General features: G+C 41.6%; 1 protein-coding gene across 1 annotated transcript in view; it reads right to left on the bottom strand.

Annotated features, from left to right (window-relative positions):
- Nucleotides 1-15,413, bottom strand: part of GRM7 (glutamate metabotropic receptor 7) — a 553,799-nt gene extending 538,386 nt beyond the window's left edge. Inside the window, exon 1 of the mRNA XM_070738269.1 lies at nucleotides 14,892-15,413. Coding sequence (XP_070594370.1) covers nucleotides 14,892-15,413 — 522 coding nt within the window. The remainder of the gene's footprint in view (nucleotides 1-14,891) is intronic.
- Between the last annotated feature and the right edge of the window lie 1,012 nt (nucleotides 15,414-16,425).

Genomic DNA, 16,425 nt, shown 5'->3' with positions numbered 1-16,425 from the left:
AAAATCAGCACACACAAAAAGTCAAAGTCAGTAAAGCAGTCACGGAACACAATGATCAGATAATCCTCCACAATGGCCAAACCCACAGGCTGCTATTTATAGCAGCCACACTAATTACCCCAGCCCCACCCAACCACAGGTGGCCTCATTTTCTTTGATAATAATCTCTCAGTTGTTGTTGCCTATGCGTCACTCTCTGCATGGCTGTATCATTAACTCTTGTTCTGAATCCAAGGAGGAGCTAGATAATTGATCTCCTCCTCCCTGTCACTCATGTCTTCTTGTTCAGAAGAGCCTTCATCAGCAGATTCCACCGGGGGCAAAACAGGCCTGCAGCATGTGGATGTCTCCCCCACATCCACAGTCCTTGGGGCAGGAGCTGGGCCAGAGTTAACCACAACATTAGGTAGGGGTACCACTGTATAAATAAAGCAAAACTCAATACAAAGGGAAGTGAGATTTTCTCCATGACTTCACCACAGCTTCTTGCCTACTAGCAGAGTCACTCGTTCACATCGGTCCCACAGTGAGTAGGCCAGCTGTAAGCAGAGATGGGAAGGCAGTTTACATCCTCAGTGTTGCTTGCAGAGGCAAGATACATATGCAAATAAAAATATATGCTTTAAAACAGTTTAATACAGCTAAAGCCAAGAAAATAAATCCTCCAACACCCTTTAACAATATCAAGTACATGAAAAATTGAAAAACAATTAGAACCACAGCTCTGCCCACTGAGTCTGTATCACCATTCCTCATAATGTTATAACACCCCCAAAATGTTCTATTTTAAAAAAAATTATCTACTCTCTTTATTTTTAATTTCCCTAAACTGAATCAGTCCTTGGGGATTACATAGACAAGTACTTTTCTCTGGTGGGATGTGGTTTGTCATTTCTTCTGGGATATAAAATTTGAGATCCAGATTAATATGACCATATTCCTAAAACAATATTAATAAGAATCAATGCTTAGGGCTGGGGTTTTTTGTTGTTGTTATTGAGATCAGCCAAGATAAATTAAGTGCTATGCCTTATTAAGTACAAGAGGGCTCAGGATAGACTGAATGACAAGGAATAAATATTACATAAAATAAATAATATTAAAAATAATTGATGGATACCATGTTTGTATGATCATGTCCATCATCTTGATATTTTTACCTACCCTTGTGAATGCTGTTGTTAATACATTTATATACACAGAATATCTGTTTCTTTCTTAGTTTTGTTACAACACAGAACACATTGGAAGTACATGTAAAATGTTTTCCCCCTATAGGCAGAGGAAACACCTGTATGAAACCTGAAAATTTGCTTCCAGTAAGTACTTTATTGAAGTTGATGAACTATTAGACTGATTTGATAGTGTTAACTTCTTGGGTTTCACTTAGAATGACAGTAAAATCTAAAGATCCTCATAAGGAAAGACACAATATCTTCCTTTTTATGGGACTCTCTAAAGGTTCATTATTTTTATAGCAACTTTAATATGCAAAATGTTCAAAGACATATTTAATTAGGAAATATTGTACATCATGAAAAGATGAGTAGGTTGGCCATTACTATGACCTTGTAAGAATTTAGTAGAAGATCATTAAATGTAGTTAAGAACTTAAAACCATCTGGGTACAATTGAGACATTTGACTTTAAATTCCAGATTTCAAATGAGTGTGACTATTCCTGAGACATCTAGATGTTGTTGTTGTTTTATATATCCATAGAATACTGGATCTGAAGAAGTCTTCCTCAAGCTTATTTTAAAGATTTCTTTACATCTGATAAAAGTGACATCCTCTTGAAACAGACCAAAACCTTTGGCGCACCAGGGACTGGTTTCGTGGAGGGAGGTTTTTCTGCAGAACAGAGGGGGCCTAGTTTTCGTTTGCACAGTCGGCATCCTGGGGACCAGTGCTGGTCCATGGATTGGAAGTTGGGGACCCCTAGCCCATTGCAAAGAATTAAGAACTTACAACCATTTGCTTAGTGATAGTTTAAAGCTACAACAGCACTGAGGAAAGTGATATACAATCTGTTCTTACATTTAAAATCATCATAGTCACCCCACAGTCACATGATCAAAATTTGGATGCCAGGCAACCAGCATGTATTTATGATGGTTGCAGCATCCCAGGGTCAAATGTTCACCATTTTCAACCTGTCCAGCCGTCTTCTGACAAGCAAAATCAAAGGGGGAAAGTGGATTCACTTAAATGCCTGATTTGCTTAACAGCTGAAGTGATTTGCTGCATCATGTCAACAACAACAAAAAAGGTAAGAATTCAGTGTTTCTCACTTAACTGCTCTGTTTAACAAGAGAAAATCTGGTCTCAATTGAGGTGGTATGTTAAGGACTAGCATAAACATTTAAGTTATATTTCATCGCTCTTCCAAGTATTTAATGCTCAGAGATTCACAATCCACCCTGGGCATTTGTAAAGTCCTGAGAGATACAACTTTGTGACTTTATCCTTGTGTCTGCTAAGCCATCCTTGGCGGTACGTTCAATGTCCATAGAATGATAGAGTCCAAAACGAGTGTATTTTATAGATGCCAGTCAAGTATGTGCATTTATAACTTTACAGTTCCATATCCTTCAAGGTATATTGCACATGATATATTTGCTAGTTCATTGTTACTGTACATTTTGTTTGTCCTGCTGGTTTCATTCTAGCAGAACAATGCATTAAAAAGGCAAAAAGGTTTGCATTTCTTGAACTGGAAATACTCTTTGCACAGAAAAAGATTTTTTCCCCTGACATTTGAAATATTCTTCTTTCTTACTATGAACTAGAAATTATATCTGCCCTCTATTTTTTCCTGTGGGACTTCTACATGTTTATCAATTTTAATACAGATAGGAATTCAGCAGATGTAGTATTTCCCTTAAGAGAGATGCAGTGATAAACACATGGAGTTGTGGAAATTATATAATAGTCCAAAGATAAGGAAGGCTGCAAATCAGCGATGGGCTACGAGCCAGAACGTTAAATTGTGCTCGCCGCGGTGGCTCATAGGTTCTGGCGGGGCCAGCGGGATTTTGCTGCTGCACCTTTGCGTACGGAGCTGCAGTGCACCAATGTTTCGGCAAGGTTTTTTTTTTTTGCTTCTGCACACCTGTGGCTCCATGCGCGATTTTGCTGCCTCCACAGATGCAGCAGCAAAACCGTGCTAGCCCCACAAGAACTTATGAACCACGCCGGCAAGCACAATTTATCTTTCCGGTTCATAGCCCACCGCTGCTGTAAATGGTAACTCCATTACAATTAAGAAGTATGAATTGTATGGGATATATATAGGCCTCTTCTGCATGTTTCCAACAATACTATTCTGAATATGTATGGATAGATGATCGACAGACAGACAGACAAAAAGACAGACAAATAATGTATATATGCATATTAGAGGTGGAATTCAATTTTTTTTTTACTGCTGCTTCTGTGGACGTGGCTTGGTGATATGGTTTGGTGGATGAGGCTTGGTGAACGTGGCAGGGGAAGGATATTGCAAAATCTCCATTCCCTTCTGACTCCAGAGGAAGGTTAGTGCAAAATCCCCATTTCCTCCCAATCAGCTGAGACTCAGGAGGCAGAGAATAGATGAGGGCCCAGTCTTGAGTGGTATTTAGTAACTCTCTGAACTACTCAAAATTTCTGCTACTGGCTCTCCAGAACCAATATGTATGTATTCCTCTATTTTCTGTATGTGTGTATGTATTCCTCTATTTTCCTTATAGTATTTATCATGTGGCATGTTGTATCAACTGATCAGCTTCCTATCTACTCACAGAACAAATAAATGGGAATAAAAGTCAACACCAACTGCAAGAAAACAAAACAGGAAATGATTTTATACCGTAGAGAATTTTGAGAATGAGAAACTCCAAAAATGCATACGTCCTAGTTTTTTTAACCCTGACAAATAATTCAAACTACTCCAATTTGCCTATTCACACTGCAGGGAAACAGATGCTAATGAAGTCAAAAATACTTTTCACAGCCCTTTTCATTTACTAAATTAGTATCATAGACTTTACTTGCCTCACTGAATTTCCTGGAACTCCAGGCAGCCTTTGAAAAAATGCCAAAAGGAATGGAAAAAATAGAAGGTCCCTCCCCACCCCCATTTTGGGATAATTCACCAGTACATATAAATGTTGTCATCAGGCAAGTACTACTAAAGCAATAAGTAGAAATAGCACTTATAATATACTGATTGTAATATACCACTTCACAGTATTTTACAGCTCACTCTAAGTGGTTTACAGAGCATAGTACCCCAAACAATCTGGGTTCTCATTTTACTGCTCTCAGGATGACTTAATTAACCCTGACCCTTTCGGGATCAAACTACTGGCAGTAGGACAAGTTAGCCTGCAATATTCCATTTTAACCACTGCATTACCATCATCTTTATACAGACGTTTTGACCTAATTGTCATTTTATTGGAAACAACAACAACAACAATGGCTTAGAAATTAGAACAAGATATAACCCTGAGCTGTAGCACATTTTCTAGAGTCTACCAAATTAGTATAATGATGAAAAACCCAAAAGAGAACTCAATCAAAAATAGCTGCAAACCCATTCAAAAGCTGCAAGATACTTTATTATAAATATTTTTGAAACATGTCAGAGCAATGTTTTTCAACTTTAGCATTTTTTTCAGATGTGTAGATTGTAATTCCAGCTTGGGAATTCTGGAAATTAGAGTCCGCGCATCTGAAAATTGCCAAGGTTAAAGGAAACAATTTCAATGTAAAGTGAAGGTAACTTACAGGTTACCATTCAAATATCCGTGAAGGACAGAACTTGAGAAAGCACAAGAAAGCAACTCTTTCTTGGATTAAAATAATTCTTTTTATATTTTAAAAGCAGATGATCAAGGCTAAGTAAATAGGCAATGGGATAGTTTTAGGAGGAAAATAAGGATCCCCTGCCTTTCATAAAATGATGGCAAACTTGGAAATAAATCATATGAATTATTTTATTATGAAATGTATTTGCTGTAATCATTCCCAGAAAGTCAATCTGCCTTGGAGATTTATGCCCCTGATTCTCAGAATAAAAATAGTTTGAGAGCTGTGGTACAAGCCACAGTGGCACAGTGGTTAGAATGCAATACTGCAGGCTACTTCGGCTGCCTGCTGGCTGCCTGCAATTAGTTTAAATTTCACCAGACTCAAGGTTGACTCCACCTTCCATCCTTCTGAGATGGGTAAAATGAGGACACAGATTGTTGGGAGCAATATGCTGCCTCTGTAAACTACTTAGAGAGGGCTGTAAAACACTATGAAGTAGTGTATAAGTCTATGTACTGTTGCTATTGCAACTAGAAACATTTGCAGGGTGATTTTGATTGAGGATTTTGACATACAATCAGGTTTACCGAATCAGGGCAACTGAAAAACATAAACTGTTTGTAATCTGTGGTTTTTCACATGCTGGTATCTTTTTAGTCTAAAATGAAGTGTGGTCAACATAGGCTTGCAGCACAATCTTAAAACTTTCACACTAATTGGTACTTTCTTTAATAGTTTGCTTGCTGTATTAGCATAAGAATGGTAGACTGCTGGATGTTTGCTAAATGTCAACATAACATGCTGCAAAGTAAAACAAATATTTCCTTTCCTTTTCACCCCAGAGGTCACATACAGATTTTGGTTTCTAATAAGTTCTGTCTGAAGTATATAGCTACCTGACATTTCCATTCTACCTAATCTTGCATTGAATTCTGTCCTCCCATTTATGAAGCTATTTTTTGTTCAAGAGGCTTTTGACTTTTGACCTAATTTCTAGAATGCTTTAGATTTTTTTTTCAAAATCTTTTTAACAAAATAGCCAAAGTTACAATTGTTAATTTTTACTACATACTCTGCAACCTAACAGAAGGAGTTTCCTTATGTTTTACTTTGGGATTAAATTACAGCATGGGAAGTTACACTAAAGTTATCTTACTGGCAAGCTAAAATGAGATTATTCCACTCCACAATGGAAAGATTCAACAGCACAATAGGATGGAGGAATAGTTGGTAAAGATAATGGAACTTGCTGAGATAGCTAAACTGGCTGAGATAGCTTAATCAAGGAATGGGTAATATTTACATTTATTGGTGACTGGAAACCTATTATAGACATGAAATAGGAAAATATGATTTACAGATTTGATGATTAGACAAAGTAGAGAACTGTATTGTAACCAAATAGAAAGGAAATTTATAACTATACTTATAACTACTGTAAACATCAGAAGCTACTTTTCCTGTATCTTCTTTTCTTTCTTTCCTAATTTTCTTTTACTCTTTTCCCTCTATTGCACTTTTGTATTTCTTGTTTTCTTTTATGTTTCCATTATTATTACTATTATTATCATTAATGTATATGACAGACACTAGATAGAGATAGATAGATGAGAGGGGGGAGGGAGGGAGGGAGTGGGGCAGGGAGAGAGAGAGAGAAATAGCCAGGGAGGCAGGCAGGCAGGTAAGCAGGGAGGCAGAGACAAACAGAAAAACAGGCAGACATAAGCATTTGCTGCAAGGACAGTTATACTTCCATTTGCTGAAGAAACATAATTGTATTATGGATCACACGGAATCAAGGAATGATTGTAGAGGATTATTTGTATTGCTTAACAATTAAAAGTATAAGAGTTCAGATAGAAAAAAAATCAGAATTTCAAACTATTGAGGATACAGCACAAGCAAGTCCTATATCCACATCTTATCTATTTCACAATAAAGGTATGCAAAGAAAGCCATAATGCACAAACGTTTGGTAAAACATACAGAAAAAAATTGCTTTGTATTATTTATTAGGATATTTCCTTTTCTTCCTTTTTATTATCAGCAAAAATATGTTATATTTAAATATATATCAATACATATATGTATATGTATATGTATGTGTGTGTGTGTGTGTGTGTGTGTGTGTATATATGCATGCTCCAAAAGAACTTTGGCAGCATCAGTTCTGTAATACATTCACTCCATCCATCATTTATGTTGTCATCTAGTGGGAGGTTCAAATTTCAACTGATTTTTCATATCCCATGTCACCTATTTGTCTGTCTGTCATCTATCTATATCATCTATCATATATATCATCCATCCATTATCTATCTATCTATCTATCTATCTATCTATCTATCTATCTATCTATCTATCTATCTATCTACAGTAGTATCTATCATCTATCTATCTATCTATCTATCTATCTATCCATCCGTCCGTCCGTCCCTCTGTCCGTCCCTCCGTCTGTCTGTACTGTATATCTATTTTTCTATCTATCATCATTATACAACTGCCCATCCTGCAAACTATGTCTCTGGGCAGCATATAATGAAAATATAAAATAACAATATTAAAAACGATTCTATAATTTAAGACATTAATATTATTATTTTAAGACTAGTGGAGTATATTATGTGTTATGTTGTAACCACCTCATCAAATCACTCTTTCTGTGAGACATATTGACACAGCCAAGTTTTGAATTCCAGAAGGTTGGCAGAGATGGAGCCAATCTCATCAGAGGGTGGCCGCCCACTTTCATCTATAGAGTGGATGCCCCAGATGTTACTTATAATTTATTTTTCTAGATCAGTCTACCTCAAACTTGAATATATAGATTCCTTATCCTCTTGACCATACTGAATGGATGATGGAAGATCACATAACATTAAAAACCCAGTACTAAGTTAAGCTTCCAAGTCTTAATCACTAGAAATATGCATATGAATTATCCAGATTTTGACTGCATAGCTGTCTCTACTTAGTTATTTTGTATAGTACCTGAAAATAGAACCTGATACTTGGCTTAATGAGAAAGCATCCTTCTCATCTCACACTTACATTTCTAAATTATGTATTGTAACACACCCACTTTCCTTCTGTCACATTTGTACTATATACTATTCTATCTACAGTGCACTGATTATCACATATTCTGCTCGTCAAGTAGCTATAATTCTAGACTTTGCATGTCTCTTAATTTAATAAAAAGAGGATCATATTCTTACTCCCCACCAAATAATTCCTCTGCAATCACTTAGGATAATTAATTTTCTAAATAGAAACAAAGATATTTTATGGCTTAATGTGTCCAAGCAAAACTGATTTTTCACAGAAATGCAAACATGTGATACCTGAAGACTATTTATATTACTAGTGTCATCCTTACTGTAATCAGTATTTTTTTTCCTTCTTTTTATTCATAACCGTACAAAGGTAAAAAAACAAAACAGATGCAAGAAAAGGTTTGAGCTAGGAAAATCAATTCTGTAAATGAAAAATTGGGGGCACAGTCAAGGAAATCTGGAATAGCAATATAGTCTCAGACTATAAGGTAAGAGATGTGATTGGACTGGCTATAATTGCTTATAGATCAAATATTCCACAGCTAAAATGGAGGGGCTTTTATCTAGATCTATATTGAGATATCATCATCCCCATATCTAGTTTTTTTTAAAGCAGAGATTTCTGGAAAAGTCTGTGTTATTGGACTTCAATTCCAGGTTAGAGGCTAAGAAAGTTCTATGCTCTCAGAAAGATCACTTGATGCTTCCATACTGTATGACTTGTGGCAGAATGAATGACCAACTTCACTTCTTTGGAAAGTACATGGAAGCTTTCACTACAATGTTGGTTCTACCTTAGTGATGGCAAATATTTTCGGCATTGAGTCCCGAAACCGGAACACACATGCATACCAGGGCCTTGGAAACTCAAAGTCCACCTGTGCACCTGCCACCTGGTCTTCTGGTTTCCAGCAAGCACATGTGTGTCAGATAGCTGGTCTTCATTAGTGCTGGGCCCCCTAAATACTTGAAGACCAGCTGGCCGGTATACATGCATGTGCCGGCTACCTGGTCTTCTGATTTCTGGTGTGTGCATGGGCACTAACAAGCCAGTCTTTAGGTTTTGGGGCTTTGGCATGTGCAAAGATCACCTGGTCAGTGCAGATGTGAGCACCAGAAACCAGAAGAGCAGCTGGAGATGGTGTGCATGCCCACAGAGAGGGCTCTGCAGGCCACATCTGACATGCAAGCCATAGATTTGCCATCACTGTTCTAGTCCAACTCATTTACTTATGCTTCATATTTTTTAAAGGGATCACGACAAATGTGTATCTCCAAGAATGGCTGATAGGTATGTTTTATGTGGCACTCCACAATGCTAACCTCTGTTCAACATCAGATCTCACAATTATTATAAAGGCCTACAGATATTATAATTATATCCAAACCATGGAGAAGAGCCTTGAGATTATGTGAGAATTCCTTGCTTAGATAATATGATGGGAAAAACACTGAAGTCTTGTTTAGGAATTCCTTTGCGCCTTCCTTCAGCTAAACTCCAAACTATGACATAACATATGGCAATACTGTTATTAAAAATCATTTGTCTTTCTTCCCACCTTATCTGCTTGTTCTGTATCCAACACAACATTCAGCCACTCCAAGGGTGGTGCTACCTATCACCTTTTTCCTCCTGGCAATTTCTTTTCATTTCTCTCTGAAATGTGAAGACACAGCAGGAGGAAAGCATGAAGCCTCCGGAGCACTGTGTGATGAGTACTGACAGTACATTAACCCTGCTGGTTGGGTCGGAGTGTTACAAAGTTGTGATTCTCTTCAAAGTTCTGCATCAGTTTTTGGATGTCCAATTGAATTTGTATGCTTGAATTATACAGAAACAAAACTGGATCACAAATTATTGATGATGCATATCCTTACATTATACCCAAACTGCAGATCCTGTAACTTATATTTAATCTGAGTAGTATACTCAAGTCTAGTTAGAAAGTTATAGCGATAGCACCTAGACTTATATACCACTTTACGGTGCTTTACAGCCCTCCCTAAGCAGTTTACAGAGTCAGCATATTGCCCTGAACAATCTGATTCTCCGTTTTACCGACCTCGGAATAATGGAAGGTTGAGTCAACTTTGAACCTGTTGAGATTCAAATTGCCAAATTGCAGTCAACTGGCAGTCAACAAAAGTAGCCAGCAATATTGGACTCTAACCACTGCACCACTGCAGGTGTTAAAGTTATAGCTTCAAGGAAAAATTACATTTGAGAGGTTTTCTTTAACTGTTTTCATATTTACCTCAATCATTGATTTCAAACTCTAGCAAAGCCTATAGAAAAATTAAGCCCATTTAAAGGTCTTTCCTTTTTCTTCCACATCTGTTTGTCCCAGTCAATGAAACATTCAGCTACCTCCTGCTTCCTGTCAATTATTTCTCATTGTTCTTTCAAATGTGGCAACCCCCTCACATCCTTGACACAAACTGTTTCAACTCCTACCCTCAAAATGTCGCCACAGAGCACTGCACACCAAGACAATTAGACACAAGAATAGTTTCCCCCCCAAATCCCATCACTTTACTAAACAAATAATTCCCTCAACAACTATCAAACTTTTTACTAAGTCTGCACTACCATTTCTACTAGTTTTTTCTCATCATTCCTATCATCCTTTTCCTCCCACTTAGGACTGTATTACTGTAACTTGTTGCTTGTATTCTAAGATTGTTATTAATATTGATTGTTTCTTCATTGCTTATTTGACCCCTATGACAGTCATTAAGTGTTGTACCACATGATTCTTGACAAATGTATCTTTTCCTTTTATGTTCGCTGAGAGCATATGCACTAAGACAAATTCCTTGTGTGTCCAATCACACTTGGCCAATAAAGGATTCTATCTATTCTATCTATTGGTAGGGAAGAAAGCATAGAGTTTCATGAGCAAAGTGTGAACAAGAATAATGACAATAATGACAACCTCCAATTACAGTGAGGGGCACTTGATTTCTAAAATATTCATAATCTATCAGGGGAATCCAGACAGCATTCAAAGAGAACAGACAGCTCATACTCCACATCTTTTGCACAAAAAATTCCCAGGAACAGAAAATTGAACTGCTTGACCTCAAGCTATATTATGTAATATCCAGAATGCTGAGACCATTGTGAAACTGTTTCATTTTTACATGAGAAGAATAGGAGACAGGAAGGTGAGCTGTCTTAGCTTTTGTTTCAGTATGAGATTAAGTATGAGATTAGATTGAGTTTGCAATCTGAACCCAATAGGTTTTCATCCAATAGCAGCATTCATGGGGGACACAAATGGTGATGATAGTTGCAGCATTGTATAGACATGTCCCTTTTGAAGTTGCATGCAACATCAATGGACAAAGAAAAAAGATTCCAGCTTCAATTGCCATTTGGACTGTTCTCTCTCTCTCTCTCTCTCTCTCACACACACACACACACACACAAACACACACACACTTCTAAGATCCTTTGCTTCTTCCATACTTTAAATTTGAAGGGCTAATTAATATGTATGTGTGAATGTGGATGATTCATTTGTAGTTCAGGAAGTAGTATAGGGGAGTTCTTTTAGAATATTTATGATTGCACTTGAGACTGAATGCTCATTTTTGTCTTGAAAGGATGTAAACTTCTCAATACTACAAAGGTTGTCCAGAGTCTATGAACAGATCTGGCTGTGTCCCAAGATATCTGGCCAAGTGACTCTGACCCTTGGAAGGATTACAGAACTCCTCAAACACCAGTAAACAGTATGGCATCATTAATAAATTTGTGGCCTTGTTTTAAATCCCTATAGTTATTCTGGGAAGATACTAGTTAAGCAATTAATATTTGTTGGACCCTCCTGAGTGTTGGTGGCACATAATCAATCCATCAATCATTGTGTGAGATCAACCACACAGACTCTAGCCCTGTTTTGCATGTCTAGTCTAAACAATCTGCCCAAGGCTGTTGGCTTAAGGAAGATGACTTCTGCTAGGATCATTAATTTATTTGACTTCTATGCCACCCAATCCCATGGGACTCAGTGTGATTTACAACAATAAATAATACAATAAATTGTTACAAAAAGTCAAATATTAAATAATAAAAACAGTAAAAAAACCCTTTATACTAAGAATAAATACCTGTAATGAACTATCCAATCAGACACACATGCCTATCAAGTCAATCACAATTCAGCCATGACTAGATGTTCAGTCATGGTCCCAAAGCCTGCCAGCAAATGCCAGTAAGGTGGGAGAAGTACAGACATCAGGGGGTAGTTGGTTCCACAGGGCCGGGGCAGCCACAGAGAAGGCCCTCCCCCACAGGCCTGACAACCTGTATTGCTTAGTTGATGGGACCTGGAGAAGGCCAACCCTGTGTGATCTAATTGGTCTCTGGGAGGTATGCAGCAGGAGACAGTCCCATAGATAGTCTGGTCTTAAGCCATGTAGTGCTTTATAGATAATAAAGAACACTTTGAATTGTGATTGGAAACTAATTGGCAGCCAGTGCAGCACAGGGAGCATTGGTGTTATATGGGTGTAATGACAGCTAGCACAGCTGCATTCTGGACTATCTGCAGTCTCGAACACTCTTCAAAGGTAGCCTCATATAGAGCACATTGCAATAATTGAGACAGGAATTGATTAGAGACTGAGTGACTGTGTGCAGAGCCTCCTGATCAAAATAGGGCCAATCAATGCATGGACCCCAAATTATTATTTTTCTCAAATATTGTTTGAAGCCACAAGTCCAATCAACAAAGGGAAGTACAGTATTTTCAAACCCTTCTTTCTGTTGCTTTAAGGAAGGGGTCTCCAAACCTGGCAGCTTCATTTCTCTACTTCAACTCCAAAATTCCCCAGAATTTGGCTGGGGAATGCTTGGCGTTGAAATCCACCAGTCTTAAAGTTGCCAAGTTTGGAAACTCCTATTTTTAAGGCACCAAGGAGAGTGCAAAGATCCGAGGGATGGCAAGCTGCCCTCTATCCTCCTCTCTGTAGAGCCAAAACACCTCTCCTTCACAAAGGAGGTCCCTCCGGGTCGCCACCCTGGCCAGAAGTAGTGTTCAGGAGCGAGGCCCGGAAGGGAAGGTGACGAGAAAGCAAGGGAGACTTAGCGGAGAAGCCAGACAGATTCAGAACCTCGGAGCTGGACAGCGCCCCACCGCCGGAGCTCAGCTAAACAGCGCAGACTACAAGCCTTTTCCTCGCCCGCCCGAAGCGCTCTCTTTTTTCTTCTCCTCAAAGGACTCGAAGCCAGACTCTCGCTCTCCGCCTAGCGTGGAGCAATTTCGGCGCATCCTGCAATCAGTTCCGAAGCCAGGCTCTGTGAGTCTCAGAAAGCTTCTGGGACGCCTGAGTGCAATTCAAAATGAAAAGTCGCCTCACTTAAAACGCAGGCTCAAGAGCAGCTGATTTGGAACAACCAGTACTGGATCCAAACGGACAACTATTCGAACCGCTTATTATTTCGAAGTGTGGGGCAGTGTAGTTTTCATCTCAGACCGCGACGCAGACTTGAGTCTCCGAGGAAAGAGAACCGCTTTTTTTTTTTTTGACAATTGCTTCGACGCAATTGTGGAATCCTAGCTCCCGAGGGAGAAATTCGGCTTGGGAAACGAAACGCGGGGCTCTCGACCGCGATCATAAGACAAGCCACGTGGAATCAAGGTTTTGTAGCCCCACCTAGCCCACGTCCTGCAACCCACGCCCTGCTCCTCCTCCCAGTTCGTTCCCTTCGAGGGAGGCGTTAGAGGCAGCGGCAGAACGCCTTCTTCCCGGACTCCAGCGTTTTATTGAAGCAACTTGCTAAACGTTGCCAGAGAAACAGATCAAGCTCGTTAAGCATTGAAGTGAAGAGGTTTGGATTTCCATCAGAAGATCCGCCGTTAACAAAGCGTCTTATTAAAGAAGATAGTTTGCAGGGGCTAATTGATCTCCTGATCGCTCTAGCCATCATTTTACCTGTGCATTGGAGTGTGCACTGAGCGCTCTGCTGGTTAACCCATTTGCACGCCCCTTGAGGAAGTATCCCAGCACGCGTCGCTGACGACGTTTTCTGAAGTTCACTTTGTGCTCCTTCCTCACTCCTTCAAATGCTTACAGGGAAGTTAAGGAGAATAAACAACGCCATTCACTTAAAAGAACGGCCGAATTCATTTCTTCCGAAGCTCTTGGATCAATTAAGCACGACAAGCACCTAGAATAGGGGTCTCCAACCTTGGCAACTTTAAGCCTGGCGGACTTCAACTCCCAGAATTCCTCAGCCAGGAAAGCTGGCTGGGGAATTCTGGAAGTTGAAGTCCTCAAGGCTTAAAGTTGCCAAGATTGGAGACCCTTGCCCTAAAGGCGGCCTGTTCCTTAGAAATCGCGGTAAGAAACCATGGCAGTTGCTTGCCTGCTCGGTGGTGAAAAGGAAAATCAGAGATAGAATCACCGCCCTATTCTTTATCAAGTATTTATTGTAGCCGAACGCGAGCCACATTGCTATCATCCTTTCGTATATTTTTACCCGGTCTCAATCCCCAATAAGTCCTTTACGCGCGAACGCCACGATTCACATGAACCTGAACCTGAACCTGGAACCATAAGCCTAGGATATGTCAGTCCAGGAGGCAGCTTCGAAAAAAATGCTCGTCATTTCCCAGGGATAGTGCACGCGAAAAGGAAAGTCAGCAAAAGAGAAATCGGGAAGGCTGGTCGACGAACAAAACCCACCTGGAGATAGGAGCGTGGGCCCGAAAGCAAACGGAGGACTAACACTGCAGGCGCGTAGCCTGAGGATCAACTGCATTCCTTGCACCCTGAAGGAGTCGGTGTTTTCCCTTTAGAGAACGGCAGGGCGTGTGTGTGGAGGGGAGGGGGCTTAAACAACCTTTCCCAACCACCCTGTCAGTGAAATGCGAGCTAGGAGCGCTCTCCCCGCGCGCTCGATTTCTGTTTCTCTCTCCAGCGGTACAATCCCGCCTCCATCAAAGCCGCGGGTCTCCAAGCGGGCGCTCGGCTCCCGCCGAACCACCTGCTGCTGCTGGAGCTGCCGCCCGAGCACGCGTCCTACCTGGAAGAGCCGGAGGATGTTGGCCACCATAATGGAGACGGAGCTGGCCGAGGCGCCGATGACTCCCAGCACCTTCTCGGGCTTGACGAAGACGGGTGGCTCGCCGTTGGTGCAGCGCACGTCGGAGGTGTCCTTCTGGATGAGCGCCTGGACGAAGGTGAGCGACTGTTCCAGCGCGTAGGTGTCCCGGGAGCAGGTGTCCAAGATGCGGGCGCCCAGGGTGACGTTGGGCAGCAGTTCGGGGTCGCTGTTGATCTGGTCCAGGGCGTAGAGCATGGCCTCCAGGCGGTGGACGCCGTCCTGCTGCTGGATGTCCCCGCAAGGCGCGCCGCTGGGGCCCCGGGCGTGGACCGGGAAGAGGCCGCCCAGGGTGATGTCCCCCTCCAGGCGGATGGAGTGCGGCGCGTACATCTCCTGGCCCTGCGCCCCTGCCCAGCACAGCCACTCCAGCACCAGCAGGCACCACCAGGGCAACTTCGGCAAAGTCAGCGGCTGCACCCCGCAGAGCCCCGGCCCGAGCATGGCGCGCGGCGAGAGAAGAGAGACGACGGCTGATCCGGCGGAGGAGGGCGCCAAGGAGCGGGCTGGGCTGGGTTGAGCTGGGCAGGGCTGGGCGGAGCTGGGTGGAGAGAAGCGCCCGATCCAGCGGGGTCCCTCCGCGCGCCCCCCTCCCCTGCGACCGGCGAGGATTCCCCCCGGGGGAGCAGAGAACGGCCAGGCGGGGAAGAGAGTCGAGTCCAGTCTAGCTCCCGCTGCCGTCGGCGCTCTACTCGCCCGCGCTGCCTTTCCTGCCGCAGCTCAGCACTGGGCGAAGGGGAGGCTCGGCTGTCGCTTTAAAAGCTGGCTCGGCTCCTCTCCGCCTCCTGCTCTCGTGCTTTGCCCACCTCCTTCGCGCTCGCCTTCCTCTCCCCACCCAAGCCTTGCTTGCCTGCCTCCCGCGTGTCATTACGCAGAGAGATGCGGGCTGAGGTAACCGCCGCTCGGCGAGGAAAGCCGAAGCGAAGCGCAGCGGTGGCGGAGGAGAAGCTTCAGGGGCTCCAGGCAGCAGGAGATGGACGGCACGCCGGAGGCAGCCAAGCAGACAGCAAACCTCTTTCCCCGAGCGGATTTGGATTGGTGTTTTGCTGCTACGTTTACCCACCTGTTACCCTTCTGAGTGTACATTTTATATTGTATAATCGTCTTCAAAGAGGATCATCTCTGCGTTGTGTCCCCAATTCTAATTTCCTTGGGAGGGATTGTGAATATGGGAGAGACTACGAGCCACTGGAAATCTTAAATTCTGTACAGTTAGATGAGCTCTGATAAATTCCTTTCTTATTAAAGATTGATTCTTTCTTGTAATCGTCATTTTGTAATTCCCAATCATCATATCATCTTGTTAATTCTGGGTAAATATTGCTTCATCCAGCTGGGTGGTATATAAGTAACTGGAAGGGCTCTAAGAATTAGGAGGAGTTACAGTAATGCAGAAAGGGAATTATGTCATTTCTGAATTGCCTCTTAAAAGAAACTGTCCTTCAGTTGGGATGAA

This window comes from Erythrolamprus reginae, chromosome 2 (genome assembly GCF_031021105.1).
Source record: "Erythrolamprus reginae isolate rEryReg1 chromosome 2, rEryReg1.hap1, whole genome shotgun sequence".
In the NCBI taxonomy this organism is placed as follows: Eukaryota; Metazoa; Chordata; class Lepidosauria; order Squamata; family Dipsadidae; genus Erythrolamprus; species Erythrolamprus reginae.
Note: the sequence above shows the minus strand (reverse complement) of the source record. Positions and strands in the feature narration are given on the sequence as shown.